This window comes from Neurospora hispaniola (assembly GCF_033458365.1).
Source record: "Neurospora hispaniola strain FGSC 10403 chromosome Unknown B0T23scaffold_1, whole genome shotgun sequence".
Lineage (NCBI taxonomy): Eukaryota > Fungi > Ascomycota > Sordariomycetes > Sordariales > Sordariaceae > Neurospora > Neurospora hispaniola.
In genome coordinates, this window is record NW_026944406.1 from 2,463,899 (window position 1) to 2,490,999 (window position 27,101).

Here is a 27,101-nt window from a genome sequence, read left to right on the forward strand (position 1 = left end):
GGATATAAGGAGTGGACAAATGGGCACGACAATACCAGTCACACAATAGCACCATCAGGAGCTGAAGCGTTTGAGCCGGATGTAGCAAGCAGTTTGCATGACCTCGATAGCTTTATCATAAATGCGTTGATCTTTGACATTGACACTTGGAGAATTCTCATCCTGTTCCAGATTGTCCAGCGGATCATGAATATCTTCTGGTACCTGACATCAAACCGCCACTCCCTCACCCGTAGTATTTCAAACAAAAGACTCCCGTAATTCCCTCCCTATGCCAGACACCTGATGCTGAAAGCGAAGAACATGACAAAAATATAATAAATATAACTCGTCACCGCCTCTACGTTTCCCCTCTCACTCACCACCCACTACCACAATCTATGGATATCATTTCACATTCACTCAGCGACAATTTTCACCCGTTCCACATCTAGCGTCTCCGTGTCCACGAGCACCACCTCTCTAGTCTCCGAGAACGACGGCACGGCAATTAACCGCACTGCTTGCCCGTCCGGTCCGTGGATCACTTTCGTCCCAAACTCGGGCTGGCAGCCGACGAAGAAGAGGTGGGGACACTCTTTGATTACAAAGGGCTCGTCTTCTTGGAAGGGGTAGGACCCTGTTTGATCGGACAGGTTAGTTCTTTGCTAATTCCCAGGGTAAGGGGGGGGGGGGGGATGGAAAGGTGAATCAACACCAAGGGATTAAAGGGGAGGAAAATAGTGCTGCAGAAGGTGAAGAAAAACTCACAAAGCGTATCCGGCGCCGTTGGCGCCACACACCTCCACCTGCACATGGCCTCCATCATGCCCAGTCTATCCTCACTCTCTACATACTTAAACACATCATCCAGATTTTGTCCGCCTGTGCCCAGCACCCGCCACCCCTCAATCTCGCCCTCCCACGGATTCGTCACGTTGTCAAACCACCCCGGCTCTTCTTCCCCTGGCACATCTCTGTCCTTGCCCGCCCCCGCTTTTGGGGGTGGCATGTACGTCCTCGACTGCGGGAACATGGCCGGGTGGATTGGCTGTTGCGGGTAACTCGCGTTGGCGGGGTCGAGCGCGCCCGGGAGCAGGGTGACGGGCATGGTGGGGAGGAGTTCACTCAGAAAGTTGTCCAAGAGTTGGGAGGGGACCGGGTTGTAGGAGCTGCTGTCGTAGCCGTATTTTTTGTTTTGTGGTTGAAACTTGTTTGTTACGGTGGTGGTGTCGAAGGCCGCCGCGGGTTTGGCCTGTTCGGCCGCCGTCGTGGAGATGGAGTTCCCCGCTATGATGAGGCGGGTGATGTGCGAGAGCTCGTCGCGCTGGACGGAGGGATCGAGCGCTTCGCCGAGAAGATACTCGAGAAGCAGGTTGAGTTCCATGGCGTAGGAGGTGTCGGCGTTGGAGAACTCGAGGCCGGAGACGAGGGCAATCTTTTTGGAGGAGGGCTTGTGGGGGTGCCCGGAGAAAGAGGCGTCCATCATTTCGACGTCTTCGGAGGAGTCTGCTTCCTTTTTGCCTTTTGAGAGCGACCAGCGCTCGGGCTGTGGTGGTAGTTCGGCGAAGAGGAGGTCGATGACTTCGAATTCGCCGTTGGCGTTCTCGGTGCCCATCACCGCGACGATGCAGCCGGTCACCATGAAGTGGTTTTGCAGAGCATTGCCAACAAGACGGATGCGGCCCGAGTCGTCTTCAAGCATTACCGAGTCTTCGCCGTTGCCGGAGTAGTAGTGGCCGACCGAGGTGGGAGCGGAGATCCAGCGCTATAACATCACGTCAGCTGCCTGGTGTCCACCAAAGGATAGGTTGAAACTCACATCCTTGGAGACATCCTCGAGGATCGAGGGCTTCAGAGGCATGTCCATATAAACTGTTCCAGCTACCCAGCATAGTTCTCCCTGGCGAACGTCTAGGACACGCTCGACCCTCTTGACCTTCTCACCACCAAGCACTGTTCCCTCCCAAGCGGCGCTGGCGGCTGCCTCGACGGCGGGCCTGATCTTTGTAAGACGCAAGAAGTAGATATCGGCATATTGTTGTTGATAGGGACGGGTTTTTTCGAGCTTGAAGGTGTGAAGGGGCTTGTAGTTGGTGATCTGGCGCTGGAGAGCCTCGGGCGCATCGCCTCTTCGTGAAGTTGGGCTGTTAGCTGATGATCGCCAGTGGAAGATGGATGATCCACTGCTACTCACGAGGGCTTCTGTAGCAAACCGCTACCGAGAACTTCGTCCAAGGTGACCATCGTATTATTGATACTGACAATTGCTCAAGATGTGAGAACGACAAAAGCAATTGGTGACTTATTCATGTGCTGCTCGGAAACTGACTTCAAGGGACGAAAGTCGACGACGCGCTTGACAATTTCGAGACGCGTAGCTCCAGTGGGTTCAATTAAGCCAGGTACATGACCGGTACTACTCTATACTACACTAGTATAGTTTAGCGGCGCTTCAGCACTGTGACCCTCACAAGAACCGTCGGCCCCGCTATAAAGTTCCGATAAGATAGGGGAACGTGGGGTAGCTAGAACACTCCAGACCCCTGCGCTGCAAGGCTGGACAGAAAAAAATTGGATGGAGTCTTGGATCTGGCATGGCCTTGTGGTGTCCGCTGCAAAGTAAACATCCACACTCTCCCTCCTGGACGACGCCTGTTTTCACAGTAATCCAAGCCAACCTGACTTTTACTTGTCAATTGATAGTCTTCAGCCTGCCCATACCGAACAGCGACTACCCAATACATATAATCTCACAGCACAGGCACTGCCATGGACCACCCTACCGAATCAGGCGCCCAGGTCCGGGTGACCTTCACCACCCAGGAGGAGGACATCCAGCTCGATGAGAGCAAGCGCCAGCTCCTTGTCCCCGCCGACATCCGCCGTTATGGCCTCTCCCGTATTCTCAACTCCGAGTCCATGCTCGACACCAACTCCATCCCCTTCGACTTCCTTGTTAACGGCAGCTTCCTCCGCGGCAGTCTTGAAGAGTACCTCAACGCCAACGGCCTCTCGCTCGAAACCAACATCACCCTTCAGTACGTTCGCAGTTTGATCCCACCAACATACGAGGCCAGCTTTGAGCACGACGACTGGGTCAGCGCCGTCGATGTTCTTTCCGCTACTTCTCCCGCGGGCCGCTGGTCCGGCGACAACTTCCAGCGCGGCCAAGACCGCATCCTCTCTGCCTCGTACGACGGTCTCCTCAGGATATGGGACGCCTCCGGAAACGTGATTGGCACCTCGCCCTCGGGCAGCCACGGTGGTCACACTGCCAGCATAAAAGCTGCCAAATTCCTCTCCAGCACTCAGATTGCCTCGGCCGGCATGGACCGCACAGTTCGCGTATGGAAATACACCGAGTCGGGCGAGTCGTACGAGCGTCGCGGCGAGCTGAAGCCCACCCTCGAACTGTACGGCCACACCTCCTCGATCGACTCGCTCGAGGTTGACGGCGCCTCGAAGCGTATCCTCACTGCCTCCGCCGACGGCTCCATCGGTTTCTGGACCACCTCCAAGGCGTCCGCGCCCGAAGTCTCCGATTCCTCGCTCCTTCCTGGCGCCCACACATCCAAGCGCCGCAAGCTCGCGACCTCCGTCACCGCCGCCCAGCGCGGCCCGCTCGCCCTCATGAACATCCACAATGCGCCCGCCACGGCCGCCGTCTTCGACCCCCGCGACCGCACCGTCGCCTACTCCGTGTCGCAGGACCACACCGTCAAGACCATCGACCTGACCACCTCCAGCGTGGTCAGCACCTTCACAACCTCGCATGCGCTCCTCTCTCTTGCGGCCCTGCCGCGCTCCTCGGCCTCGGCGCCCCTTCTCGCCTGCGGTACCTCCGCCCGACACATTACCCTCGTCGACCCGCGCACCAGCACGGCCGCGACGAGCGTCATGACGCTGCGTGGGCATGCCAACAAGGTGGCCAGTCTGGCGGCGAACCCGGAGAATGAGTACTCGCTGGTTTCGGGCTCGCACGACGGGACGTGCCGGATCTGGGATCTGCGGTCGGTCCGGCCAGCGACCAAGGACGAGGGTGGCATGGGCAGCGTCAGCGAGCCCGTGTACGTTATTGATCGCGAGAGCCAGCAGGGCAAGAAGAAGAAGAGCAGTGTGACGGGCGACGGGTGCAAGGTGTTCAGCGTGGTGTGGGATCAGCTGGGCATCTTCAGCGGTGGTGAGGATAAGAAGGTGCAGATTAATAAGGGGAGGGGTGTGAATGCCGAGTAGAGGAAGAAAAATGGTCAGGAAAGAGGGGGTTGTTAAGATGAAGAGAAGGGAAGCAGCAGAACTTGGTTGTTATGATATACCCAGGATAGATAAAATGGAATGTGGATACTGTACAAGATATCTTTGTGGTATCTGCAGGGACGAGGCCAAGAACAGCCGTGACAGATTCTTTCTGAACTGAACTGTACGCGAAAAATGTACTGACCTGGAGCATAGACTAGATGGCTTCTGCAGAGCCCAGTCAGAGGTTGTTCTAAGGATTATACAAGGTTCATCTACCAACATCTAAAAGTAGCCAAGTCGGTCTCGGGGTATAGGTGCATCGTCGACATCTTTCCTTTCTTGTTCAGCACTCGACCAGCAGCTTGAGAGCCGGCTCAATGGCTCCTCGACATCTTCCTCAACCTCTCCACCTCTTCCTCATCAACCGTCGCTTGACTGCTGCTATTGCCCAGCGTCAACTCCTCATCAAAGTCCAAATCCCCAGCCTCCAACGCAGCCTTCATCACATCCTCCACGCTCTCTTCCTTCGGCTTTACCTCCACCTCTGCCTGTGCCTCATCTACCTCCTCACCCTCACCCTCAACCTCATCTACCTCCCCTTCCTGCTCCTGCTCCTGCCCAAAAATCTCATCCAACAACTCCAACTCACTCTTCCCCTTCACCCCCTCCCCATCCATCACCCCCGTCCCATTCACCCCACGCGCCTCAGCCTCCTCATACAACGCGCACAGCATCTGCACGCCCTGCCACCTGAACCTCAACGTCTCCTCCGAAATCACCCCAGACCCAAAAATCTCCTCCTTCATCCGCTTCGGCTCAAACGACAGCCTACCCTTTTCCTTCTGAATAGCCACCAGAATGTATTGTGCGGCCGTGCTAGTCTTGATGCCGAGCAACGCGGCCAGAGCTTCGCAGTTCATCGACGGATTGCGAGACCAGAGGTAATAGGCGCGCAGGTTGGCGACGGAGAGGGGGGATTTGGGGCCAAAGGTTTGTTTGCGGGAGACATGCGAGAGGAGGTAGTTCTGGGCCCAGAGGGTGGCTTCGGAGATGAGGGGGTCGATTGGTTTGGGTACTTTGGACTCTTTGGACTCGTTGGGTTCTTTGGGGGTCCGTTTGCGTTTTGTGGATGTTGTTGCTGTTGATGTTGTCGAGGGTTCGGTGGTTTTCTTGGTTGTGCCATTTTTGCCGGGTTTGGTGGTGGCAGAGACAAAAGCGTCTTCGCCGCTGAGGGTCGTGCTCCCGTCTCCTTCGATTTCGACGTTGATATTGTCGCCCACAGTGGAGAGGTAGTTGGCTGATAGAGTGGCGTCAGGCGCGGCCGTTACTTCCGAAAACTGTTCGTCTAATAAACCGGCTTCTTCGAAGATGACGTCCGCGGCGAGCCTGATGGGCAGCTTGAGCTCGGCGGCGTACGGGAGGGGAGGAGTGGGGTTGAGTTGCTTTCGTTGGTGGTCCATCATGGCGAAGAGCTGTACGCCGGCGTAGGCGTCGGATCCTGAGTAGAGGATTTGGTCCATGTTCAGGGGCTTGGACCATTCACTTGTCCGGACTGCTCCTTTGAACATTGGCAACTGGAGGACCTCCTTTACCAAGGTTGCCAACGGGACAAGGAGTCTGTTGACAAGCTTGTGCTCACCGGAAGCAGAGTACTTGACGAGCTTATACAAGTGAGAGAGCTCATAAATTCCTCTTGCTTCGATCCCGAGGAACTTTTTCAGACGTGTGCAGTCGCCCATGATCCAGACACCGGCTTTGACAACATCGGCGTCCTCGATAATTTGCTTGAGTAGTGGAGAAGCAAGCTCATCCTTCCTCGGATAGAGCGAAATGTGAAAGATTCCAATACGCTTCTCCGAAGCAATCTGGATAACCGACACGTTTTGCCTCGGGCCATGGCTCTCCTTTGCGCTGATTTCCCATTCCAAGTCAAGACCGAGAATCTTGTCATCCATGAAGTACTGCTTCAAGACCCTCTCAGTGGTGGTCGCACTTCTGCAGTAATGGACCTTGACCTTCTCGTTCATGTTTCCTTCCTTGTCGGGCCCACGATAGAGGTTGTAAGTCCAGTAGGACTTTGGAGTGCCCTCGGCCGCCTTCTTCGCCTCCTTGAAGAGATCCTCGGACATGGTGAAACTGAGTGGTGTAAACGGAGGCTTGAGAGAAGCATCCTCATCTTTCGACTCAACGTTCCCATCTTCGAGTATGAGTTGGAACTGTTCCTCCAGTCCTTCCTGTGCATCAACAAACTCCTGCCCCTGGGAGTCTAACGTCGTTCCATTCGCGTCAGGATTTCCCTGAGGTACACCTGTGGAGTTGAAGACACCATCGTGGTTAGGCGGAAGAACAGGTTCCGGGTTTGAGGCTGCTGATACCGCAGAGTCGCTGTGATATCTTGCCAAAGATGGCAGTTGCGGGTATCCAACTCTGCCGCGACTATCGCCAGCAAACGTAATGCCCCGGCTTGAATTCCATGTCTGATCTTTCCTCTCCATGGCGCCAAGATGTCTTGATTTGTGTAAAAACCCTGGTCAGCCAAAAATACACGGAGAAGTAGTAAGGACCTGGAAGAGCCAGTGAACCTACACTGGATAACGGGATGTGGAAGGAATCGAGGATGAGGGCGAAGAAGCAAAGAAACGCCGCCGGCATTGCCTCAGAGTCAAGCTGGTGGTGCTGTTTACGGCGTTGGCACCGGCGCCGATGGCTTGTGGTATAGGGTGCGGGGACCTCATTATAGCGATGGATGGCAAGCGCCGATCACAAAGTTGCCGAGTGCGTGGCAGGTATGCGTGGTAGAGGTAGGTAGGTAGGTAGGTAGTAAGTGATGTTGCAGGTTGTTAAGGCCCAGAGAACTGCGCCATGACCTGTCGATTCGTTTGAATGCTGACAGAGGGGAACGAGACGAAAAGGTGGTGGTTTCAGGGCATTAATATGGATGTTGGTTCGGTCAAAGTGGGGGAAGAGAAGAAGTCGGAGACGGAGTGGACGTTGAAACTTCAAGTTGAACAACTAAATATTGGACGGAGAAATACCTTGTCACGGGCAACGTTGGCTGCTGGCAGGCAGAAACGCGAACGTATTTGGTTGCCTCCGAATACCGAAATCACAAACTGTTTGCTTTGTTCACAAGGAAGGATCGATGTGAATTGATTCGGTTGCCATTCACTGCAACAGCAGCGCTGTCACGGCGTCCAGCCGCTGCCGAGTTGCTGCTGAAGCCTAGATACCCCGTTTATTCTCATATGCGTGTTTGGGTACAAGCATAAGCTGCGCCAAGAATCCGAGTCCACGCTGATACTGTGGGAATTGCTGACCTTTTTTCACTGTACAACAGCTCAATACGTACGCCCTGTCGCCTTCGTTGGCCTCGCAATCGAAGCTCAGTGAACGGCCACTGAACGTCCCTTTCGACATCCAGACTCAAAGACTCGACCCTTCCACACCACATACAACATGGCCTCGCAATTACTTCCTCTCGGTGAGTGAGAGAGCTCATGCTGGGCACCACTACTTAGGTATCCAAGAATAAGACAGCTAACGTGGTGTTTTTTCCCCAGAGCTCATCGACAAGTGTGTTGGCTCCCGCATCTGGGTTGTCATGAAGGGAGACAAGGGCACGTTATGCCATCCTAGCTGTCCCTGCTGGACTTTGACTTATCGATGGATGTGCTGACTGACGATGGGATGAAAACAGAGTTCTCTGGCACTCTTGTTGGTTTCGATGACTACGTTAGTAAGTAGCCGACCTCTCCTCATCATCCCGTGTCTTCATATCGTCCCACGGAGCCTTATGCTAACCTACTTTCAAATAGACATGGTTTTGGAGGACGTCACTGAGTTGTACGACACGTCCTACTCTGGAAGTAGTTCATGAAGGACATTACTAACTTCACTCTTGCTCGATCAGCGACTACTCCGGCAACCACACCAAGTTGAAGAAGATCCTGTTGAACGGCAACAACATCTGCATGGTGGGTCATCGTCGTCATCAAGCTCGCGTTCACAAACAGCTAACAGCTGTGCTCAGTTGATTCCCGGTGGTGAAGGCCCAATTGCGGCATCTGCCTGATTTGAAGGCTTGAGAGGATACATGAGGCATGGCCGCATTAGGAAGAAGCAATCATCAGCATATCACGAAATATCAATGGACGTTTCTTTGCCCTCTGTCGATCACTTCAAGAAGAAGTCAATAATAATAGGTAATTCAGACTGATTCCAAAAACACCTCCAAGGAAATTGCTGCCATACATAGCTCACATGAGGTAGGTTGAACTACAATCCTCCATCATATTTCATACTGTTTGTTTGACCCGACTTGACCAAAAAAAAATTATCTTAGGCTAGCACGATCAGCAGTTCCTCCTGACCTTAACCTAGCGCTTTTGGATCACCTCTTCAATTGAAGAGGGAAAAAAAGAAATTCCTGCCTGCTATTGCAACTTACCTGATCTAGGAGCACCAGCAACATTGAATATCCAAACCCACCCAACCACCCAACCAGCCGTCCTTGCTCTCTTCCACAACCCATAACTACCAAACCAACATTCAACCACCACCACACTTCAAATGGCCTTAGCATCCAAAATCTTGCTCTTACTCTCCTTCGCCTTGACCAGCTCCTCCACCCACTTGTCCACCTCCGCCAACGCCCTTCTGGGGTCCTTCTTGCGCCTCAACAGAAAGCCCTGGATCTCCGCCGGACTGAGGATCTGGGATGCCGGGATTCTCAGAGAAAACTCCCTGGCGATCTTTTGGAGTTCTTGCCTAGTTAGGGGATTGATGTGGAGAGGGACGGGACTTTCCGTCTTTTCTTCTGCTGGTGGTTGTTGTTTCTCCTTGTCTTTGGCTGTCGCCGCGGCGGCGGCGGCGGTGATGGTGGGAACAAGAGGAGGAGCAGCGGCGTTGTCCTCTTCGCCAATGACGGTTGCGTCACTAGAGCAACTGCTGACGGAGGACTTGCGGAGGTTGTTGTTGTCGACGAGTTTGAGATCAACGATCTTGGGGTCTATGGGGGGCTGTTGTTGTTTTTCTTCATCCTTCTCAGCGGTGGTGCCGGTTCCGGTGCCATCCGGAGCGGTAACCCCCGTATGAGGAGAATGAACGACTGGAGGCAATGTAGTAGCTGCCCCTGTGGTGCTAGCTGTGACCTTATTCCCAACCTGGGTAAATGTCACCGTGGCTGGGTCCACCACATCGGCCTCGTACATTCTCTCAAACAGCTCTCTGACTTGTTCCTGCGTGGCGTTGAGGAAGGCAATCTGGATGTCAACCCTGCCCGGTCGAAGTAGTGCTTCGTCTAGCTTCTCTGGCTTGTTGGTTGTCATGATGAGCACGCGGCCTTCATGCGAGGCAACGCCGTCGATGGCGTTGAGTAAACCTGATAGCGAAATGCCCCGTTCTCGGTCGTATGGGGACGACCGTCTGCGACCGTACTGTCTCCGGATCAAGTCCAGGTTATGAAGCGACGTGGCAGCGAACGTCTTCGACATCCTTTTCCTCTTCTGCTTCTTCTTGTGCTTCTTCTCTTTGGCCGTCATGGGCTTCTTCTTCTTCTTGTCGATGGTGCTGCTAGATTCATGTTTCGTCATTTTCTCACCGGGTTCACCGTCGTCGCGTGCAGAGAAGGTGGGCTTCGCTTCGCCCTCGGGGGCAGCAGGTTCCTGTTCCTCCTTTTCAGAAGTGGTATTCTTTTCGTCAGTAACCTTCTCGTCTGCCTTTTCCTCGTCATTACCCTCTTTCAGCATCTCCTTAAAGGCAGCCATCTTCTCCGCCAGTTCCTTCTCAAGAGCCTCCTGCTCCGCCGTCACCTGCTTTCCCTTCCCTTTCCTCTTCTTCCTCGCCAACTTCCCCTCCAAAAATATCACCTCCAGCGCCCTCTTCTTCTCACCCATCAAATAATCATCGTCACTATCACTACTCCCACCCCCATCACTACCACTACTCTCACTACTACTACTCTCCTCATCCGTCTCATCCTTTCTATTCACCAATCCCGCCGTATCAATATCCTCCAACAGCACCACACACCGTCTCGGCAAATTCGTAAACAACATGGCCAGATCGTCCTCCGTCAGATTCTGATCCAACAGCGAGATCACAAAGATATCCAGCCCAAACACCCCCGCCAGCGCAAAACTCAAGCTCGTCTTGCCCGTCCCCGGCGGGCCATGAAACAGGTATCCCCTGCGCAACGGGATCCCCCGCTCGCCATACCACTGCGCCGTGTCCCTGTGCAAATACTCGTTCATATCCTGCAACACCATCAACTTTTGCTTCTCATCCAACACCACCGTGTCCATGGGCCGGATGGGCCGATCCGCCACCTCGGCCCAGACATGTCGGCCGCCATAAATGCGCATCTCGGGCCGCGCCGGACGGCGCACCACGGTCGTGGCCGCCTGGCGGTTGTGGTTCCATTCTTTGGTGAACTGGATAAAGTTCTTGATGGGCCCGGCGGAGAAGCCGACGCAGGTGATGACGAGGTTCTCCTCGCGACGCATCGAAAGACCCCGCCACTCGGACTGGTGCGCAATGTTGGAGCGCGTCCGGTTGAGCCAGAAGTAGGTGCCGGCGAAGGTGAAGGTGTAGGGCACGTTGACGGCGGGAAGGAAGCGAGGAGGTTTTTGGTGCTTGTGAGTGGAGAAGTTGAGGCAGGCTTCGCCGTTGGGGAGGATGGTGGGGGCTTGTTTTTTCTTGTTTTTGGCGGCGGCGGTGGTGGTGGTGGTGTTGGAAGGGTCCACTGTGGTATTATTGGTAGTGCTGGTGCTGGTGATGACGGAAGTGGCCGTAGTGTTGATGGCCGTTTTGACAGCGGCAGCTCCGGCAGCGGCAGCGGCTCCGGCCTCGTCGTCCTCGTCATGGTCGTCGGCGCTGCCGGCTATGGTGTCGGCTTGAAGGAAGCGTGTCTTGGCTGAGTTGGGCTGGACGGCGACCCAACGCATGATGTGGATGAAGATCGGGTCGTCGTCACCGACTTCGACTCTGGCGGTGAACCAGTTGCAGATGATGTCTTCGACCACCAGCATTTTTACCTCGGACCAGAGTCTTTTGGCGGCCCATACGATAGGACCCAGGGATAGGAGGATTGTGGGATCGAAGCCGAGCCAGCTGGTGATTGCTCGGTGACAGGACACTAGGAAGTCTCTGACGGCCGGTGGAAGGTACATGTCCAGCATGGGGCTGAGGCTCGCTAGGAGGTTGTCAGGCAGTAACATTGTTGGGGCCTGGGTGGTATCGTTGATGGTGGTTGTGGTGATGTTGATGGCCTCGCCACTGTCGGGAGAGGCATCTACCAGCGTGGAGAGTACCCAGATCATGAGCATGTGACAGTCCATGTTGACGAAAGGACGACGATACGATGATCAACGAGGTGATGTTGTATGCAGTTATAGACGATACAGTCCGTCAGAATATGTCATGAAGGCGTTGGGCGTTAGTGACCTTATATCTCCTCCTTCCTGCTTCATCGCCAGACACCTCGTGATGGCCAGGAGAGGGGGCAATAGCTGATAGTGGAGCAGCTGAAACTTGATTTCCTGAAAGAGAAGAGCGGGAGGAGATATTCAGCCTTGTCGGTGGGCCTTCCAGCTAGGTAGTCCATATACACCATACATGTTGGCAATTATCGTAACGATCAAGGAGGACATGGGAGGGGAGCTGCCATCACCCACCCAACCCTTGTTACCAATCATGTGGTACCGTGCGAGGTAAAAGAAGAGTGGGTTATCCTCCAAGTATTCCCTCTGTCCAACGCTCTCTTCACGTTTCAGTTCCACAACAACAAACGTGTATCACTGTCTGGATTACGCTCCCCAAAGCCTGAAGGAGGACATCCAAGGAAAAAGCAAAGTGTAGGAGGGACTAACAGACAAACATCTGATGAAGCACATGCTTGCATGTCTCGGTTCTGCTTAGGCCCCAGCTTTGAATGTGATGTTTGTGCGTGTCCTCTTGGTGCCAATAGGACACAAAGTTGGATTACTGGTGTTTTGGTAGCCAAGCTCCAAGGTAGCTCAGCATAGTAAGGCAGCTATCCAGCGTCCCATGTCGTTATCCATCACAGTTTCTGCCCCTCATACATGTTGCCGTATTTCCTTGTTTGTCGGGATAGGCGAGTTCCGTTATTATTTCTCTGTTTCCAGGAAAGAAATAAGAGACACAACAGGGGCCTAGCCTCATCTATGGGCGGGAACCAGTCTTCCGTGAGAAGGCCCGTCGGGAAGATAACCACAAGCAGGCAGCCGGAAGTAGAGTACGGGGTTGAAGGAGACCACGAGAGATGCTGTTTTCCTCTCTGTCTCAGCTGGACTCCTGGAGTTATGAAAGCACTTCAGAAAACATCCGCTCTTTTGTCAAAGAAGAGAGTCAAAAGTCCAATAATGCTGGCCCTTCCCTGTGAGATTGGTCCATCGGGTCCACGACCCGATATGTTCCTTGACTCGGTGAAAGGTTGCACGCTGGCCGCGTACTTCATGGTGTAGATGCTTTTCTTGTATGAGGCTTGCTTATCTGTACATGGGTCAGTTTGGAAAGTTTGCCTAGCCAATGCAGTTGTTCCTTGAACAACATGTCACAGGGCCGGCGGATGGCCAAAATTCTAATCTACCTAGGACTTAAAAGTGGTACGTTCGTTATCACCCCGCGCTACAAGGAACTAACGCTAACGAGCGGTTGCTCTCTTGTGCCGAGAGCCTCAGCTTCGTCGTTGTGGTTCAACGCGGTCGAGGTAGGGTGCCACGAACGTACATCTGTTTGGCTTCGCAGAGCCTCAAGCTGTAAGCCTAGTTTGTTGACAGGGGGTTTGGCTTTGCGGCTGGGAAAATATGATGAAAGAGCTCCGAAGCGACCCAATAATGAGTCCTTATAGTAAGATATTATATGTAAGGCGCAAGCTTGTCTCAAACCGGTTCATGTAACCTTGAGGATGAGGCTTAAAATGAAAATCAACTCCGTTTTTGTATTTCCCGCTGTTTCTCCAGCAAGATAATTCGTGTGTTTTTGCTGATCCAGAATTATCTTATTGTGATCCACAGAAAGGGAAACTCGGCGACAAAGAAGTGATGTCAACAGGTGATGGATTCTGGACTTCCTGTTTGAAGCACTGTGATTAGCCATTGAGGATCATCCTGTCTTGGCCTTACGCCCACGTACATAGTATAGCAAGTGTACAAGCTCCGCAATCACTCAATAGGGTATAGTAGGTCGCACTTCAGGCTGGGCTGTCATCTTGAAATCTAGGTCATAAACCTACCCAACAGCATGCTCAATGGTGCAAGGGCACACGGGTATACAGTGTCCCTGGCTGGCGTTGAACACGTCAACTTGTGTTAGACGGTCTTTCTGAGCCCAAAGAGTTAGATTCCGTTTCAGCCAGAGATGTTTGTTGATGGAGGATACACCACCCTCTAGAAAATATATTTGCTGTTCCCTATGTTTTCCTATCCCATCCCGCATATCCCTTTGTTTCCGTTTCCCCAGCCCAAGGTACGCCCGGGTCTAATTGACAAACTTGCCAATATCCTCTTTCTTCAGACCGTGGACCAAGGATTCGTCTGTAACCAGATGACTTTTATCCAATCCATGCCGAGGAGACACCGTGTCTGCCAGCTGGTCACTTGTCTTCTGCACCTTTTCGTTGGACCTGTGTTCAGCAACATCTTTCACCTCCTTCTCATCGTCTGCGGCACCAACTGAAGCAACGTCTGTCGTACTCGCTAGGTCCCCTGCTTCGGATACATTGCCTGAATGCGGCTCTGTCCTCCACAAGTGCGCCCCAGCCTCCTTCAGCAATTTCACATTCTCCACGTTACCCATCTTTTCTGCAAGATAAAGAGGTGTGTGGTTTGCATAGTTACGTGGATGTACACTAGCACCACGAATCAGCAACTCGTGAAGAACATCTGGATTGGGCCCAACCGCGGCAAGATGCACGGGGGTGTTGCCGACGTAATCAGCCCTCTTGAGGAGCTGATGGTTGAACTCGTCACCCTCAAGGATTTCGCGAACAGTCCGTAGATCCCCGTTGCGGATGGCGTAGCCAAGAGCCGTGAAAGCGGTGTCTGATCAATAATTAGCCGATGTTAAAAAGGAGGAGTAGCGTATTGAAGGAGCCTTGTACATACCTGCAGCAGGCAGCCATGCCATAGCCGAGTCGATGCTCCCTGCGGGGTGCGAGAAAGAGGGCGTTGCCATTTCTGTCATCTCCCCACGTAGTGATTGCGACATCCGTGCTGTAATCTCAGAGTAGGTAAGGTTTGGCAGAGCCAGGAGATAGGATAGCTTCGTCAGAGCCGCTTCGGTAGTCAGATCATGGCCAAATACCACGCCTGCTCTTCCCAGTACGGTTCCGGGGGCATAGAGTGGCGAGACGAAGCCATTTGTGCATTGGCTCACGTTGACAATGACAGTTCCACGGTCAATTGCTTCCTTGATGACCTTGGTCAGACTGCCATCAACGCCGCCCGGTGCATTGCCCATGCCGAACGTCTCGAGGATCAAACCACGGAGGTCTGGGACTTTTAGAACGGATTCGATCATCTCAGGCTTGATTCCGGGGAAGATACGTAAACAGGCCACATGTGCGGTGTCGAGATATTTTGTCACTTGAAACTCGGCAATTTGAGTGGGCCGTCGAATCAGCCCCCAATTAACATCCACTCCCAGACTTGTGACCTTGGCCAGCGGATCGCAGTTAGGGCTGTCGAATGCCTCGAAGGAGGAAGCCGATACCTTGGTCGTCCTGTTGCCGCGGTACAAGGTGTGGTGGAAGAATAGGCAGACTTCGGGGATAACGAAGGTTCCCGCGATGATGAGCGAGCCAAGAAGGTTGTCAACTGCATCAGACTGGAGAGCAAAGATGGAGGCTTGCGACCCTGTAAGGATGACCGGCTTCCCGAGATCCGACATCATGAAAGAAAGGGCCGAGGCCGTATATGCTAGGGAATCGGTTCCATGCAACACCACGAAGCCGTCGAACATGTGGTAGTTCTCCTTGATGGTCAGCGCGATCTCGGTCCATCCCATGGAAGAAATGGAACTCGAGTCGAGCAGGGGGGTAAACTCAAGGATGCCATAACGGATATGACGAGAATACGCGCTGACTGGTGTTCTCAGGCTGTCCAACGTCAACTTAGCCCCGTTCTTGTATGCCCGAAGCTGAACTGCACTTGGTCAGTAAGGGTTTCCATCCAGTGTAGATTCACAAGCAAATTACCATTCGGGGCGGTAGGATCGTTGAACGAAGGGCGAGGAGCCATGGCGTTCTTCAAGAAGCCCGTCATGGGAACCAGACCATCTGCAGACGGTTGCATGCATATTGTACCGCCTGTCATGATGATGAGCACCCTTGACTCGGGGTAGTGAGACTCGGGGTTCTTCCCCTCGAACGAAACCTGACCCATTGTGTCGATAGGGCGTTGATTGTCGAATCTGGCACTGCCTCTTGTTGTTCGACTTTCGGGAAACTTTTGACGTAGTCGACTTTGCCCCAGTGGCTACCTTTGAATTTATATAAGGAAAAAAAAGGACCCTTGACGCACCGGTGGCCGGAGACACCTCGGCCGATGATCCGACCATAAAGATTTTTGTTAGTCAAGCAATTCCAGGCCTGTTTTACCAGCGTCACACCTCCACCCAACTTAAAAATAACCACCACACTCTTTTCAACGAAGACGAGCAATGGAGGCGGTGACACAGTCCAGATGGTTCGGTTCAATATGAGCAACCAGAAATAGGGATTTCACGGTCTGGAAGCTCCCAGAAAAAGAAGCGGTCTCGGGATCGAACAGTGCAACCACTCAAAGTGCCTGGTCAAGGGCAACAAAGCTTGAAATAGGTAGCAGAAGGAGAAACCAGGCGGAGATCTCGACTTCATCCACACCTTTCGAGAAAGCTTGGGCCCAACTTGGACGTGCGACGACTCGTGAGAAGACCAGTCAACAAAAAAATGGCGGCTACAGAAGGTTGACGCAAAGGATGTTGAAAATAAGTCCAGTCATGTGCCATGGGACGGTGAAGTCTGTTACTAACAGAAAGTCAAGGCCCGAGCCCGACTGGGTAAAGAGGAACCGGATCCGCAGACTAGCGACGTCTCCAGAACTGAAGGTATGTATGTACACTACAGGTGTGAAGCAGAGGCCCCAGCATCCTAGCGTAGCCGCGACACTGGGGGGGTTATTCATCAATACGAGCCCGACTTCGGACATACATTTTGGCAAGAGATCCAGCAGGCCAATCCAGCGCCGACAAGACGTCCTCAGTAGAAAACTCGTCAGATTGGCCAATCAGCGAGTGATCGCGACGAAGAACGTGAGATGGCGTCTTTTGCACATGCCTGTATGAAAGTGAGTGTGTTCAAGAAAGCCTGAAGGAGAACGAAGAATGCGAAAGAGCGGACGAGAAAAGAGCGTGAAAACCTGAAGAGTACAGTGATTGTGGGAGGAGGGAAAATATCTACCTACTACTTAAGTACTTCTACCTGTGGGTAGTCAAGTTTTTGCTTGCGTCGATGAGATGCCCTCATGGCCCGGCGCTGACGCTCCTTCCGCTTCGAACACGGCGCCCATTACGGGAGTACCTCAGGAGGAAGGCACCGTCAGCATTACCAACACATTTTGTACTTAGCTTATTCTGCGGCTCTAGCTCAAGCACCTGGATGTAGTAGGTAGCACATCAGGTAATTTGGCCTAGGCGGTTACCCTACGCCCATACGTTGACAGTCGCGATGAGTTAGTACTTCACAATGAAGTCGTCAGGTACATCTTACCTACCTATCTAGGTAGGTAGGTAGAGTTGCAGGAAGGACCTGGCTCGGTACAGTAAAATTAGCTGCTTTCCGACTTGAAAGCGTTAATTGCCCATCGCAATCCTCGTCAACGCAACTTCCTCCTCCGAAGCCACCATCTGGTAAAAAGACAGCCTGGACATCTTGAACAAGCCCGGGACATTGTGGCTGGTCTTCGGAGAGTGTCTGGAAACGCGTCCATTCTCGGCCGCCGACAGCCTGCGTCGTCGTTGATCAAAGTCCAGTCACGATATTGATGGTCACAAACCTTCCGGTCCCCTTGGTTGCATAGAAGAACAAGCCAGCTGAGATTCATGCCCCGATGGTGGTGGATACCTACCTAATGGCGGCCCGCCGCTAACAGACAGCGCTATAGAAATTGATCTTCGCCCCATTTGAGTTTGGCTCAGTGAGATGCGGAACCCCTGGACCAAAACTCAATGGAACAGTTACACGGCTGAATGGTGGGGTCTATCAGATGAACCTCCACTAGGTAACAAAGCTAATTTTGAGTTACCTACGGGCACTACTGTGAAACCCCGCAGTGGAGTGAACCGCAAAGGTACCTACTCAGGGTCCGCTGCGTCACAGCAAGTGCCTGCCGAAGCATGAAACAGGACTAGGCGATCGACAGAAGGCAACCACATTTTTTTTTTCTTCTCCGAGGGCAAGACTTCTTTACGCGTTCTTTCTTTCGTTTGTTTTTTTGCTGAAGTAGAGGTAACGTCTTGGAATATCACCACGCGCCAAACTTCAAGAACAACCAAGCAGCATGGCTTCCCCGGCAGAAACCTCCGTGACTTACGAGGAGTTGCGCGATCTCGAGAACGAATTCGAGGATGTCGAGACCGAGATTAGTAAGTTTGCTTTTTGTCGCTTTCTTGTGTTTGCATATCGCTCATTGCTAACATGTCTCATCTGAAAGTCCGCCAGCAGGTCCAGCTGTCCCGCCCCCTCTACGAGAAGCGTGAAAAGGTCGTAGCCCAGATCCCCAACTTTTGGCCCCTGGTTTTCGAGCAGGCGCCACAAGACATTGACGAGTACATCCAACCCCAAGACTCCGCCCTCTTGCTATCGTCTCTCTCTTCCTTTTCTGTCTCCCACTTCGAAATCGAGAACGGTGGCTCCGGCGACCCCCGTAGCGTCCTCTTCCGTTTCGAATTTGCCGAAAACGAGTACTTCGAGGACAAGGTGCTGGAGAAGAAGTTCTGGTCGCGCAGAAGCAAAGGCGGTTGGACAGGCTTGGTCAGCGAGCCGGTGAACATCAAGTGGAAGAAGGGCAAGGACCTTACGAGTGGCCTGCTCGGCTTGGTCAACGCCGTCTGGGAAGAGGAGAAGGCTGCTGGCAAGCATTGGTCCACCGTCAAGGGTGAGGATTTCACGGACAAGCAAAAGGAACTCAAAAACCAGATTGAGAAAATTGGGCTCGGAGGCCTTAGCTTCTTTGCCTGGTTCGGCTACAGGGGCAGGAGAGTATCTGCCGAGGAAAACAAGGCAGCCATTGAAAAGCTTCAAGAAAAGCGACAAGCCAGAAAGGCTACCGCAGAGGCCGGTGAAAGCAAGAAGGAGGAAGATGAGGAGGATGACGAGGAAGAGGAGGAGGAGGAGGAGGAGGAGGATGAGATCGAGTTGGAGATCTTTCCGGATGGCGACAGCCTTGCACTTGCTCTCTCGGACGACCTGTGGCCCGGTGCTATCAAGTACTTCAGTAAGAAACATCTATACCTTGCTCCCTGTTTATGCATTTCTGCTAACACATTACAGCCCAAGCACAAGAACAGGAGTTGGCAAGCGACGACGATTTTGAAGATGACGATGACGATGATGCTGATGAGGACGATGAGGAGGATGATGCCGACGCCAGGCCGGCCAAGAAGCGCAAGGCGTAAACAGACAAAAGGAACGACATCTCTTGGTGATATACGGAACTTTTGGCGCAGAAGCGTAGTGCCTTCTATTACGATCTCGACGAAATGCAATTTATTCGCAGCTCAAGATCACCGGACATCGATTCGGACGGCTTGACAGCAATACAGATTACTTGGATTACATCAGAGGTTTGGGTGCTGAATCGCATGCAGCATTGCAATCGAAGCTAGCCGCCAGGTTGACCCTTGGCCTTTTTGGGTCCGATCAACATCGTCCGGTCTTGGCGTCAAGTCCAGACTGCTTCAAAGGGCACCACAAGGAGCAAAATTTTAAACAATCATCGACTTTTACTAATGGCGATCAATGACTAACATGCCAATATGGGAATTTATGGATGCTATGGATATGTTTGAATTTTTTATTGAAATCTTTTAACGTGGATCTCTCTCTTCACACATATTTTGGCGCTTCTGCTAACATCTGGTCACTACCACAACCCAGGTGTTTGACACATCTGCACGGTTCAGGGGTTTCCAAACACTGCCGGCGAGGGTGGTCTCAACTTTATGCCTTACTGTTTCACCCAACCATTTGGATTTCTGCGCGTTGATGAATGAAGACAAACGAACACGACTTTCATACAGAAACATGGCTATTCAATCGTGGCTGTGTTCTACTAATGTCAAAGCCCAGTTCAAGTCTCAGATTCCCTTGGCCTCGCCAAGCATGACAAATTACAGGGTTACTTTCTGGGGGAAAGAGGTCAACGCTCAAGCGCTTTACATACTGCACTAACGAATCGTACAGTATGGATAATCTGGATTTCCAAATTATTCAGATGAAGCAGTTTACACTAATATCAAGAACTGGAGTCTCTTCAACTTTGCCACGTGCTTTCCCCCCTTCCACACGAAATCGAAGGTCAGAAAAAGGCATGGTTCCCACCGTTCTAGGGCACCAGTTGTGTTGTTGAGAGGCTGCTATTTAAGCCCTTTGCACCACTTTCATCCTTTGTCAATCCTCCCGACTCTGCCAATTTTGCCAATGTCTTGGCTCGACACGAACCCCCATCGTGATGGTTCGCCAAACTCAATTTCAGCCAATCTAAGTTCCAATCCGAGCTGTGGCTACGTCGTCACATTGCTCGCATTGCTCCTATTCTTTCCAGCGTTCCTTGTTTTCAAAGTCTTGTCCGCATCCTTCTATCCGTCGACCAGATTCTCCCTGATGATCAGTGTGTAGACTTGGTTAATACGCGGAATCTGAGAACAGGTTGTTCTGGCCCGGTTACATTTCTAGATCTCTACCCTTCAAAAAAGGTACCCGTCTAGACCGTCTCAGCGACTCAAACCCCGGCAGTAATTCTGACACTATCATGTACACAGTATCCTTTCATCAAAAGCGTTTAGCCAGTACCACGCCAAGGGTTCTCTAGCGGCTCGGGAGTCCCTGTTGCAAGTGCTGGTCCTCATCGGTGTCTATTGTTGGTTCCGTTCTGGCCTTGGCTTGTTGCCTTTGAGACCATTGTAATGCTTGGCTGTTTGGACCCCCAAGTGTTGGTTTCGAGAGTGCTTGTCTCTTGTCTTGCTCCGCGTGCTTCCGTTCGCTTGGCACAGTCTGACTGACCTCCATCCTTTCATCCCATCATCGTCGTTCCAGTTCCTACTCTCGCTAGTCTCATTTTCTCTCCTGTTTTCACTGTCTTTCTAACTAAACGACACAAATACTCTGTGAAAAGAGTATGCCGCTTCTGTGATTGTTGCCAGCGGTCCAACTTCTTGCGTGAAGGCTTTCGCTCATCGTCCCTCGTTTCAGCGCCCCTCTCGTCCTTCGTTATACGCTCCAGTGATCTCGTCGTCCCTCGTTCTCTCGGTTCCCTCTCTCCGCCATGAGGTGGAATGTTGCGGTCTGTGGCCTGATGGGCCTGCTCGCCCAGTCTGCGACGGCCATCACCATGGACATCGACGATACCCGTAAGGATCCTGACTGAACACCCCCTTCGTTCGCGCTCGCGCCTACTAACACGGGCGTTGATCAGAATCGGTCAAGGATGCCGCCGCTACGATAGCATACGGAATGCTGAAATACTACACGGGAAACAACACCGGCGACACACCCGGAAACTTGCCGGATCCTTACTACTGGTGGGAAGCAGGCGCAATGTTTGGCGCAATGGTCGACTATTGGTGGATTACAGGCGACACATCCTATGTGGAAGTGACGACGCAGGCGATTGTGCACCAAGCAGGCGATGCCCGAGATTTCAACCCTGCCAACCAGTCCCGAACATCATCCAACGACGATGTAGGCTTTTGGACTATCACGGCCATGATGGCGGCCGAGGACGCGTTTCCAGACCCACCTGAGGACCAGCCGCAATGGCTGGCGCTCGTCCAGGCTGTTTTCAACCAGATGGCTTCGCGCTGGGACGACTTGAACTGCGGCGGAGGTCTCAGATGGGCTATCAACGACTTTCAGACGGGCAAGGATTATAAAAACTCGTAAGTGGAAGGGAAAGCCAAGAGGCACTTGCGATACTTTGTTTGGGATCTCTTGGAATGTTTCATCATTCTATAACGACTTTCCCGTGTCGGCATACTGACTTTCCCCCCCTCCCCCAGTATCTCCAACGGTATCTTCTTCAACCTTGGCGCACGCCTTGCGCGCTTTACAGGCAACAGCTCCTACGGCGAATGGGCCTCGCGCACCTGGGACTGGGAGCGCTCCATCAACCTGATCACGGACGAATACGACGTCAAAGACGGCGCCCACTTCGACGTGACAACACACGTGTGCCGCAACGACTCCGGGCCACACGTATGGTCTTACAACATCGGCGTCTTCCTCCAAGGCGCGGCCTTCATGTACAATGTCTCGACGGGCGCCGAACAAGAGACCTGGAAAACCCGCGTGGACGGCCTGTTGGGGGCCGTCGAGGCCAAGTTCCTGACCAACGACACCAAGATCATCAAGGAATGGTACTGCGAATCGGGATTTTCGGACCGCGGACACCCGTACCAGTGCAACATTGACCAGCAGACGTTCAAGGGCTATTTGCTGCGGTGGCTATCATCAACTTCGCAAGTCGCGCCCTACACGTACGAACGCATCAATCCCTGGATACGCGCAACCGCCGCCGCCGCCGTCGCCACTTGTACAGGGCCCGTCGGGGCGGCAGCACCGCAAGTAGACAGCGGTGGCATCCAACCAGGCTTCAAGGGCATCGACGGGACCGCGTGCGGGTTCAAGTGGACGCAGACGTTTGACGGGTGGGCTGGTGTTGGCGCGCAGATGAACGCTTTGTCGGCTGTCATGTATACCTTGACGCATAAGGGGGTGGGCAAGGCGGCCAAGGGACCCGTCACGACGGCGCAGGGCGGCACGTCCAAGGGTGATCCCGGAGCAGGTGTGACGGATCCGGCGTCGAGGGGAGGGTTGGCGGCGTTGAAGCCGATCACCATGGCGGATCGGGTTGGTGCGGGCATCGTGACGGCGATTTTGGCTATTAGCATTGTGGGCGGGAGTGTGTTCTTGACTATTTAAGCAGCCGGGCGTTGGGCTCAGCCAGTGTGGGAAATATCATGATTTTTTTTGGTGTTTGATGAATGGGCACGCAATATAGGCCTCTTTCTTTTATTCCCCCCATCAGTTCCTTGTTGTGTTTAAACACTGCTTCAAAGCTTTATTTCAGCGTTGGAGGCTTTGCGTGATGGTGTGAAGCCCGATACTTTGCAGCCTTTTGTTCATTCTTGACTTCCACCATTGTCCAAAACAGCATGATGTAAGTAAGGCATTCGGCGTTAATTTTAAGTGTACCTCGAGCAACCATTCTCGGAACCTTGTGACTTGAGTATTGTTCATCGCACCACGCGTCGTTCGATCTTCCGTTCGGAATCGGAGCTGATGGTCTTGCTGGGTGTGCTACAAGTAGAGTTAAAGGTTCAAGGTGGACGACAGTGAGTTTCTCGGTAACGACGTAAATAAGGCGGAAGAGATTCAAAGTGTTAATGGTTTTCCGAGTAGCAGCTTCAAGTCCATCATCATGGATAACAGATCTGATCACACAAGATTGGACATTTTGTAACACTTTCCTAGTCTTATCTATCTCTTCGTCTATAACAAACAGGAGTATCATACTCTGGCACTACCTCAAATTCATGTTCATGCTTTTGACACAAGTCCACAGCACAACCGGCACGACCACATTATCATTACCTCCTGTCAACACCGCCTCTGTGAGCGATGCCATGCAAGCACATACCGCCGTCTTCACCACCGTCATCGACCACGATGCCTTTGGCAACTGAGACAAGGCTTCCCATAACCTCCCGATTATATCCATCGCCAGCTCGCCGACACCCGCGGCCGCACCCTCGCTCGATCCAAAGCCATCATTAAGTTCCGCTTCCCGGGCAACCGTAGAAAGCATGCCGACAGTCGAGGGCCAGCCCCCAACGAACAGCCAAACATTAGCCGTCATCAACCCCACAAACACCGCTGTCGCGAACGCAATGCTTCCCTCAATGCTCTTGCCGCCTCCCCAGAGCCATTTCCTGTGACCCCATCTCCTTCCGATCAGCGAAGCTGCCGCATCGCCTAGTCCCACGCATACGACTCCGGCGACCATGCTGATGTCACGGAGTGGGACCTCCCATCCTGCTAAGGGGCCTTCTCCGATGCGCGGCAATGCGGCTAAGCTGAGCCATAGAGGGATGGCGCATCCGATAAGGAGGAAGATGTGCGAGATGACGACGGGGCCGCGTAGGTCTCTTCCATCGACGTATGGGGTAAGGAACTGGGCTATAGGCGTAGACAAAGGGGGGAGCTGGCTGGCTCGGAGAAGGTCAACCAGAAGGAAGATGGCGAGAACGATCGACAAAGCCAGAGCGATGTATGTTGGGTCAATGAAGATGGTAGGCAAGAACATGGCGACCATCATGAAATGAAAGACCTTCCGACGTGTATCAACCTCGTAAAAAGGCGACAGACGGAACACGACGGCGAGGCCGATTACGATGATGACTAGCCAGTAGCCGCTGAGGAGGAGACGGGTATTCGCTTCTCCAAAGACAGACTGCCGGACCAACTGAACCCAGCCGCCCAAGGCGCCGGAAGCCTCACCATGGGCTCGTATCGGGAGGCAGATCCATCTCTCAAGACCCGCCTTGACGACCTCGAGCCTGAACTCGGGAATGTCGCCAAATAGATAACCAAGCGCCCACCCTACGGGCTCGTGTCCAGCCAGAGCGTATCGTCCCACACATTCTCGAACGCCAACCAAAATGACGATCAGTATGCAAGCGTAGACCCAGCCGGCGTACAGCCACTTCCTCACAGCAGCTTGTCCTTGTGTCAAGGAAAAGAAGGCGCGTACACTGGTGGAGGCAGAACGCTTCCGGCGACCCGAAGGAGTGCTGGTTTGGGACCGAACAATGCTGGTGATTTTACCCAGAGAAGGCAATGTATGCCTTCGTGAAGAGGGCTGCTGAGGCGATGGTGGCTCCTGCACATCAAAGCGAACATCCGCACCATTGGCTTGACGAAAGGAGTTCTCTTCAGCGCTGGTGATGCTATCCGCCCTTGTCCTTCCTTTCAAGAAGCCCAAATCCCAGGAAGGAGTTGCGGAGCTTCGGTTGCGATTATGGCCCGAAACCACATGGTCGGAGTCACTTAATACCTCCTCGTTGTCGGTTTTACCATCATAGTATGTACGTTTGGCGGCTCTGAAGAACTTCCAGAATCCAGATGTACTTCCAGACCTGGAGACAGAAGGACGTTTAAAGCGCCACTTTGGTACTCTAGCCAAAGAGATACCCCATTGGATGACTTTACCACATAGCGCGATAATGCCGAGACCACCTCCCCAAAGAAGTGCCTTCAAAATAACGACCTGGGGAGATCGTGCCAGTAAAAGGACGTTAATGAGGGCCACGGAAAGTAATTGCAATTCTGCAATCAGCAGGCTAGTCGTAGTAAGTTGCTGCAAGAGCAAGCATAGCGTCTGGTGCAAGGGATACAGCAAAGTCAGGATCTCGGGGTCCGTAGCAGAGCCGCCCGCCACAAGGGGAATGCAAGACAATAGCCACTGTGTAGAACTGTACTCTTCCCAGTATCCCGCGCCAGGTATCAACGGTCTTGGTAGCGAGCAGATGCTCAAAATCACGTTTGGCAACACAACACCCTCGACATTCGGTGCAACAAGAAGCGAGACGAACAGCGGTATAAGCTGTGGGTATAACGCCGGAGCCGGATCGAAGGAAGTAGGGACAGAAAGAGGCAATTGTTTCGATGGGTTGCCTCGACGATATGCCCAAGCTACGAGCCTCAGCGGGTAAAGAGCAAGTAGTGTCGAGAATAGCCAGCCCAAGGCGGAGAGTTCTGCAGGAAACATGTTAGCTGAGGTTATGACTGTAATAGCAAAAGCTCAACGTACCTTTTCGATATATTTGAATAAAAGGCTGCACATCATGGTTTGACGCTACCAGCACCCCCTGACAAGCAAGCAGCAGTACCTCGGCACCACGGCGAACAACTTCTTTCCTTCTACGAGCTCTCTCGGCCTCACTTCTTTTTAGTCGTATGGAAAAGCCAGATCTCGAGTTCAGGTCGGGGTCTCGTCCATCCTCGTCTGGCGCGTTGGGGGAAAGCAAGGGTGTTGATGTACCCGACAGCGGCTCGTTCTTCCCACGTAAGCCCTTGTGTGATCGGGTTTTGGGGGCCGGCAATCCCTTGAGGAAATGTTCATCGTCTGCTTCGGTACCGCTATCGCTCGCCGGGTTCGAGTTGTGGGCTGATGTAGAGGAGGGCTGACGCTGTGACAGAGCCACGGTCGCTGCTCTGTGTAAGAGTCGTTCGGAGGGCTCGAGGAGCTCGAAGCTCTGACGGTAGTAGGGTTTCGGTGTTCGTGTACCGATGGTAATGTCTTCTTCGGGGTCTTGCTGATCGTATTTGACGTCGGTTGCGTGGAGAGTCGGAGAGTGGGATGGGGCTGAAATTGGAGGTCGGAGATGCTCTGACATGGTCGAGGTTTTGAGCTTCGTACTTCGTGGCTCGGGCCTCGGACTACATCGAACGGACTTCGGAAATGGCGAAGATAATGTGCTATGCCCGTCTGGTAGCCAATGGCTTGGATCGGTTGAATGGCGAGCTGTCGAAGTCGTGGTCGAAAGTGTTGTGTGGATGTTGATTGTTGGAGGGAACAAGAAAGTGTTTGGGGACCCTGAATTGCGATAGTCAACTGTATTTCGGAGAGCTGTCCAGTGTGAAAGGCCACATAATTCGATGTCGAAATCTTTGACCAGACGGATAGCCTGACGCTAAGAATGGTATTTTCAAAGAGGGTTGGAATAACCTGTTGTTTCTGTCGTATATCGTCCACTTTGCTCTGGTCTTTCCAGAAGCTATTCTACACCCACAATCACATGAAGAGAAATGGTCCAGCGAGGGGGAGGGGGGTACTGTAGCTTGGACGCGGCCCGGTCATCGGTGGTTGGAGCAGGCGGCATCCTGTTTCGAGTCCCACCTTTTTGGAAGGTTGACGATCCAGGAACACGGCGTGGGCGACAAGGTTCGGTGTCGGGCTCAGTTAGGCATGGGCCACTGTAGCGCCGCTGCAGTGTAGGCCGCCGCTACACTACATACCTACCTACCCAGCCAGTCTTGCCATGCAATCTTCAGGCCGTGTTCGTTGTGGCAGTAGTGCAGTAAGGGGATCTCTTCTAACCCTAACCCAAAGCTTTTCTGCCACCAAAAAAATGCTTCCGTTACTGTACTACTGCCGGAACGAACACGGCCTCAGCCACTGGGCATCCCCATTTCGTGATGTCAAAGACCCGACATCAGATTGTGTCATGGATGGCGGTTGAGGCACCTCCACGGAGCCTGAGGTCAGATTCGTCACGTGTAAGAGGCCGGTTACCTATACTTAAGCCTTATTGCAGCAAGGTTTCATAATTGCCAATATCCCAGGAGAACCTAGAATGATCACATCACCCATCCCAACAACTCTCCTACCGCACTACGAGAGGTGTTATATACGTACCTCGACCCCGTGGGGTCGACTCGCTCTGGGGGACATCTCGTCTACTTGGCAGTAATGGGTGATTGCTGAAGTGGCTGCTAATGGCTTTCATGTCAGTCGATGACACCACGTTCGGGGCATCAGTTGCCGTCTCGAGACAGGGTCCGTATAATGGTTTAGTAAGAAAAATGATATTCAGGTTGTGATGAC

General features: G+C 52.9%; 9 protein-coding genes across 9 annotated transcripts; 4 read left to right on the plus strand and 5 right to left on the minus strand.

The window, feature by feature from the left end:
• Positions 1 to 116: 116 nt before the first annotated feature.
• On the minus strand, positions 117 to 2,357 carry B0T23DRAFT_416833 (DNA polymerase alpha/epsilon subunit B-domain-containing protein). The gene is made up of 4 exons (XM_062839646.1): positions 2,177 to 2,357; positions 1,802 to 2,111; positions 751 to 1,747; positions 117 to 619 (listed from the first exon to the last, which is right to left on the minus strand). Exons 1-4 carry the CDS (start codon positions 2,224 to 2,226, stop codon positions 399 to 401), a joined length of 1,578 nt encoding a protein of 525 aa, XP_062696925.1. The 5' UTR covers positions 2,227 to 2,357; the 3' UTR covers positions 117 to 398.
• Positions 2,358 to 2,458: 101 nt separating this feature from the next.
• B0T23DRAFT_13998 (WD40-repeat-containing domain protein) lies at positions 2,459 to 4,404 on the plus strand. Its single transcript, XM_062832336.1, has one exon. It carries the CDS (start codon positions 2,752 to 2,754, stop codon positions 4,213 to 4,215), a length of 1,464 nt encoding a protein of 487 aa, XP_062696926.1. The 5' UTR covers positions 2,459 to 2,751; the 3' UTR covers positions 4,216 to 4,404.
• On the minus strand, positions 4,404 to 7,138 carry B0T23DRAFT_14011 (uncharacterized protein). The gene is made up of 3 exons (XM_062832340.1): positions 6,805 to 7,138; positions 4,981 to 6,726; positions 4,404 to 4,866 (listed from the first exon to the last, which is right to left on the minus strand). The coding sequence occupies exons 1-3, from the start codon at positions 6,951 to 6,953 to the stop codon at positions 4,593 to 4,595; spliced, it is 2,169 nt and encodes a 722-aa protein (XP_062696927.1). The 5' UTR covers positions 6,954 to 7,138; the 3' UTR covers positions 4,404 to 4,592.
• Positions 7,139 to 7,559: 421 nt separating this feature from the next.
• Positions 7,560 to 8,466, plus strand: B0T23DRAFT_369640 (uncharacterized protein). Its single transcript, XM_062836528.1, has 6 exons — positions 7,560 to 7,699; positions 7,779 to 7,835; positions 7,916 to 7,954; positions 8,034 to 8,061; positions 8,129 to 8,192; positions 8,249 to 8,466. Exons 1-6 carry the CDS (start codon positions 7,675 to 7,677, stop codon positions 8,288 to 8,290), a joined length of 255 nt encoding a protein of 84 aa, XP_062696928.1. The 5' UTR covers positions 7,560 to 7,674; the 3' UTR covers positions 8,291 to 8,466.
• B0T23DRAFT_369641 (BCS1 N terminal-domain-containing protein) lies at positions 8,461 to 11,885 on the minus strand. The gene has a single exon (XM_062836529.1). It carries the CDS (start codon positions 11,553 to 11,555, stop codon positions 8,784 to 8,786), a length of 2,772 nt encoding a protein of 923 aa, XP_062696929.1. The 5' UTR covers positions 11,556 to 11,885; the 3' UTR covers positions 8,461 to 8,783.
• A 1,622-nt stretch (positions 11,886 to 13,507) lies between these two features.
• On the minus strand, positions 13,508 to 15,907 carry B0T23DRAFT_14090 (asparaginase-domain-containing protein). The gene is made up of 3 exons (XM_062832356.1): positions 15,434 to 15,907; positions 14,343 to 15,380; positions 13,508 to 14,279 (listed from the first exon to the last, which is right to left on the minus strand). The coding sequence occupies exons 1-3, from the start codon at positions 15,618 to 15,620 to the stop codon at positions 13,717 to 13,719; spliced, it is 1,788 nt and encodes a 595-aa protein (XP_062696930.1). The 5' UTR covers positions 15,621 to 15,907; the 3' UTR covers positions 13,508 to 13,716.
• A 1,639-nt stretch (positions 15,908 to 17,546) lies between these two features.
• Positions 17,547 to 19,078, plus strand: B0T23DRAFT_14105 (uncharacterized protein). The gene is made up of 3 exons (XM_062832359.1): positions 17,547 to 17,859; positions 17,928 to 18,710; positions 18,767 to 19,078. The coding sequence occupies exons 1-3, from the start codon at positions 17,775 to 17,777 to the stop codon at positions 18,889 to 18,891; spliced, it is 993 nt and encodes a 330-aa protein (XP_062696931.1). The 5' UTR covers positions 17,547 to 17,774; the 3' UTR covers positions 18,892 to 19,078.
• Positions 19,079 to 20,631: 1,553 nt separating this feature from the next.
• On the plus strand, positions 20,632 to 22,484 carry B0T23DRAFT_14117 (glycoside hydrolase). Its single transcript, XM_062832361.1, has 3 exons — positions 20,632 to 20,844; positions 20,910 to 21,372; positions 21,493 to 22,484. Exons 1-3 carry the CDS (start codon positions 20,760 to 20,762, stop codon positions 22,412 to 22,414), a joined length of 1,470 nt encoding a protein of 489 aa, XP_062696932.1. The 5' UTR covers positions 20,632 to 20,759; the 3' UTR covers positions 22,415 to 22,484.
• A 441-nt stretch (positions 22,485 to 22,925) lies between these two features.
• On the minus strand, positions 22,926 to 26,080 carry B0T23DRAFT_14221 (uncharacterized protein). Its single transcript, XM_062832377.1, has 2 exons — positions 25,305 to 26,080; positions 22,926 to 25,249 (listed from the first exon to the last, which is right to left on the minus strand). Exons 1-2 carry the CDS (start codon positions 25,888 to 25,890, stop codon positions 23,016 to 23,018), a joined length of 2,820 nt encoding a protein of 939 aa, XP_062696933.1. The 5' UTR covers positions 25,891 to 26,080; the 3' UTR covers positions 22,926 to 23,015.
• Positions 26,081 to 27,101: the final 1,021 nt, after the last annotated feature.

Bases quoted from the DNA above. Each gene is read 5' to 3' on its own strand.
- B0T23DRAFT_13998 (XM_062832336.1), top strand. From the start codon at position 2,752: ATGGACCACCCTACCGAATCAGGCGCCCAGGTCCGGGTGACCTTCACC.
- B0T23DRAFT_416833 (XM_062839646.1), bottom strand. From the start codon at position 2,226: ATGGTCACCTTGGACGAAGTTCTCGGTAGCGGTTTGCTACAGAAGCCC. The intron at 2,112-2,176 runs GTGAGTAGCAGT...AACTTCACGAAG, and splicing joins GGTTTGCTACAGAAGCCCTC to AGGCGATGCGCCCGAGGCTC. The intron at 620-750 runs GTGAGTTTTTCT...CCGATCAAACAG, and splicing joins AACGGCGCCGGATACGCTTT to GGTCCTACCCCTTCCAAGAA.
- B0T23DRAFT_14011 (XM_062832340.1), bottom strand. From the start codon at position 6,953: ATGAGGTCCCCGCACCCTATACCACAAGCCATCGGCGCCGGTGCCAAC. The intron at 6,727-6,804 runs GTAGGTTCACTG...ACACAAATCAAG, and splicing joins TCCACATCCCGTTATCCAGT to ACATCTTGGCGCCATGGAGA. The intron at 4,867-4,980 runs GTTGAGGTTCAG...GAAGGGGAAGAG, and splicing joins GGGGTGATTTCGGAGGAGAC to TGAGTTGGAGTTGTTGGATG.
- B0T23DRAFT_14117 (XM_062832361.1), top strand. From the start codon at position 20,760: ATGAGGTGGAATGTTGCGGTCTGTGGCCTGATGGGCCTGCTCGCCCAG. The intron at 20,845-20,909 runs GTAAGGATCCTG...GGCGTTGATCAG, and splicing joins CATGGACATCGACGATACCC to AATCGGTCAAGGATGCCGCC. The intron at 21,373-21,492 runs GTAAGTGGAAGG...CCCCTCCCCCAG, and splicing joins GGCAAGGATTATAAAAACTC to TATCTCCAACGGTATCTTCT.
- B0T23DRAFT_369640 (XM_062836528.1), top strand. From the start codon at position 7,675: ATGGCCTCGCAATTACTTCCTCTCG. The intron at 7,700-7,778 runs GTGAGTGAGAGA...TTTTTTCCCCAG, and splicing joins CTCGCAATTACTTCCTCTCG to AGCTCATCGACAAGTGTGTT. The intron at 8,062-8,128 runs GTACGACACGTC...TTGCTCGATCAG, and splicing joins TTGGAGGACGTCACTGAGTT to CGACTACTCCGGCAACCACA.
- B0T23DRAFT_14090 (XM_062832356.1), bottom strand. From the start codon at position 15,620: ATGGGTCAGGTTTCGTTCGAGGGGAAGAACCCCGAGTCTCACTACCCC. The intron at 15,381-15,433 runs GTAATTTGCTTG...GACCAAGTGCAG, and splicing joins CGATCCTACCGCCCCGAATG to TTCAGCTTCGGGCATACAAG. The intron at 14,280-14,342 runs GTATGTACAAGG...ATTATTGATCAG, and splicing joins GGCATGGCTGCCTGCTGCAG to ACACCGCTTTCACGGCTCTT.
- B0T23DRAFT_369641 (XM_062836529.1), bottom strand. From the start codon at position 11,555: ATGGACTGTCACATGCTCATGATCTGGGTACTCTCCACGCTGGTAGAT.
- B0T23DRAFT_14221 (XM_062832377.1), bottom strand. From the start codon at position 25,890: ATGTCAGAGCATCTCCGACCTCCAATTTCAGCCCCATCCCACTCTCCG. The intron at 25,250-25,304 runs GTACGTTGAGCT...TGTTTCCTGCAG, and splicing joins TATTCAAATATATCGAAAAG to AACTCTCCGCCTTGGGCTGG.
- B0T23DRAFT_14105 (XM_062832359.1), top strand. From the start codon at position 17,775: ATGGCTTCCCCGGCAGAAACCTCCGTGACTTACGAGGAGTTGCGCGAT. The intron at 17,860-17,927 runs GTAAGTTTGCTT...CTCATCTGAAAG, and splicing joins GGATGTCGAGACCGAGATTA to TCCGCCAGCAGGTCCAGCTG. The intron at 18,711-18,766 runs GTAAGAAACATC...AACACATTACAG, and splicing joins CGGTGCTATCAAGTACTTCA to CCCAAGCACAAGAACAGGAG.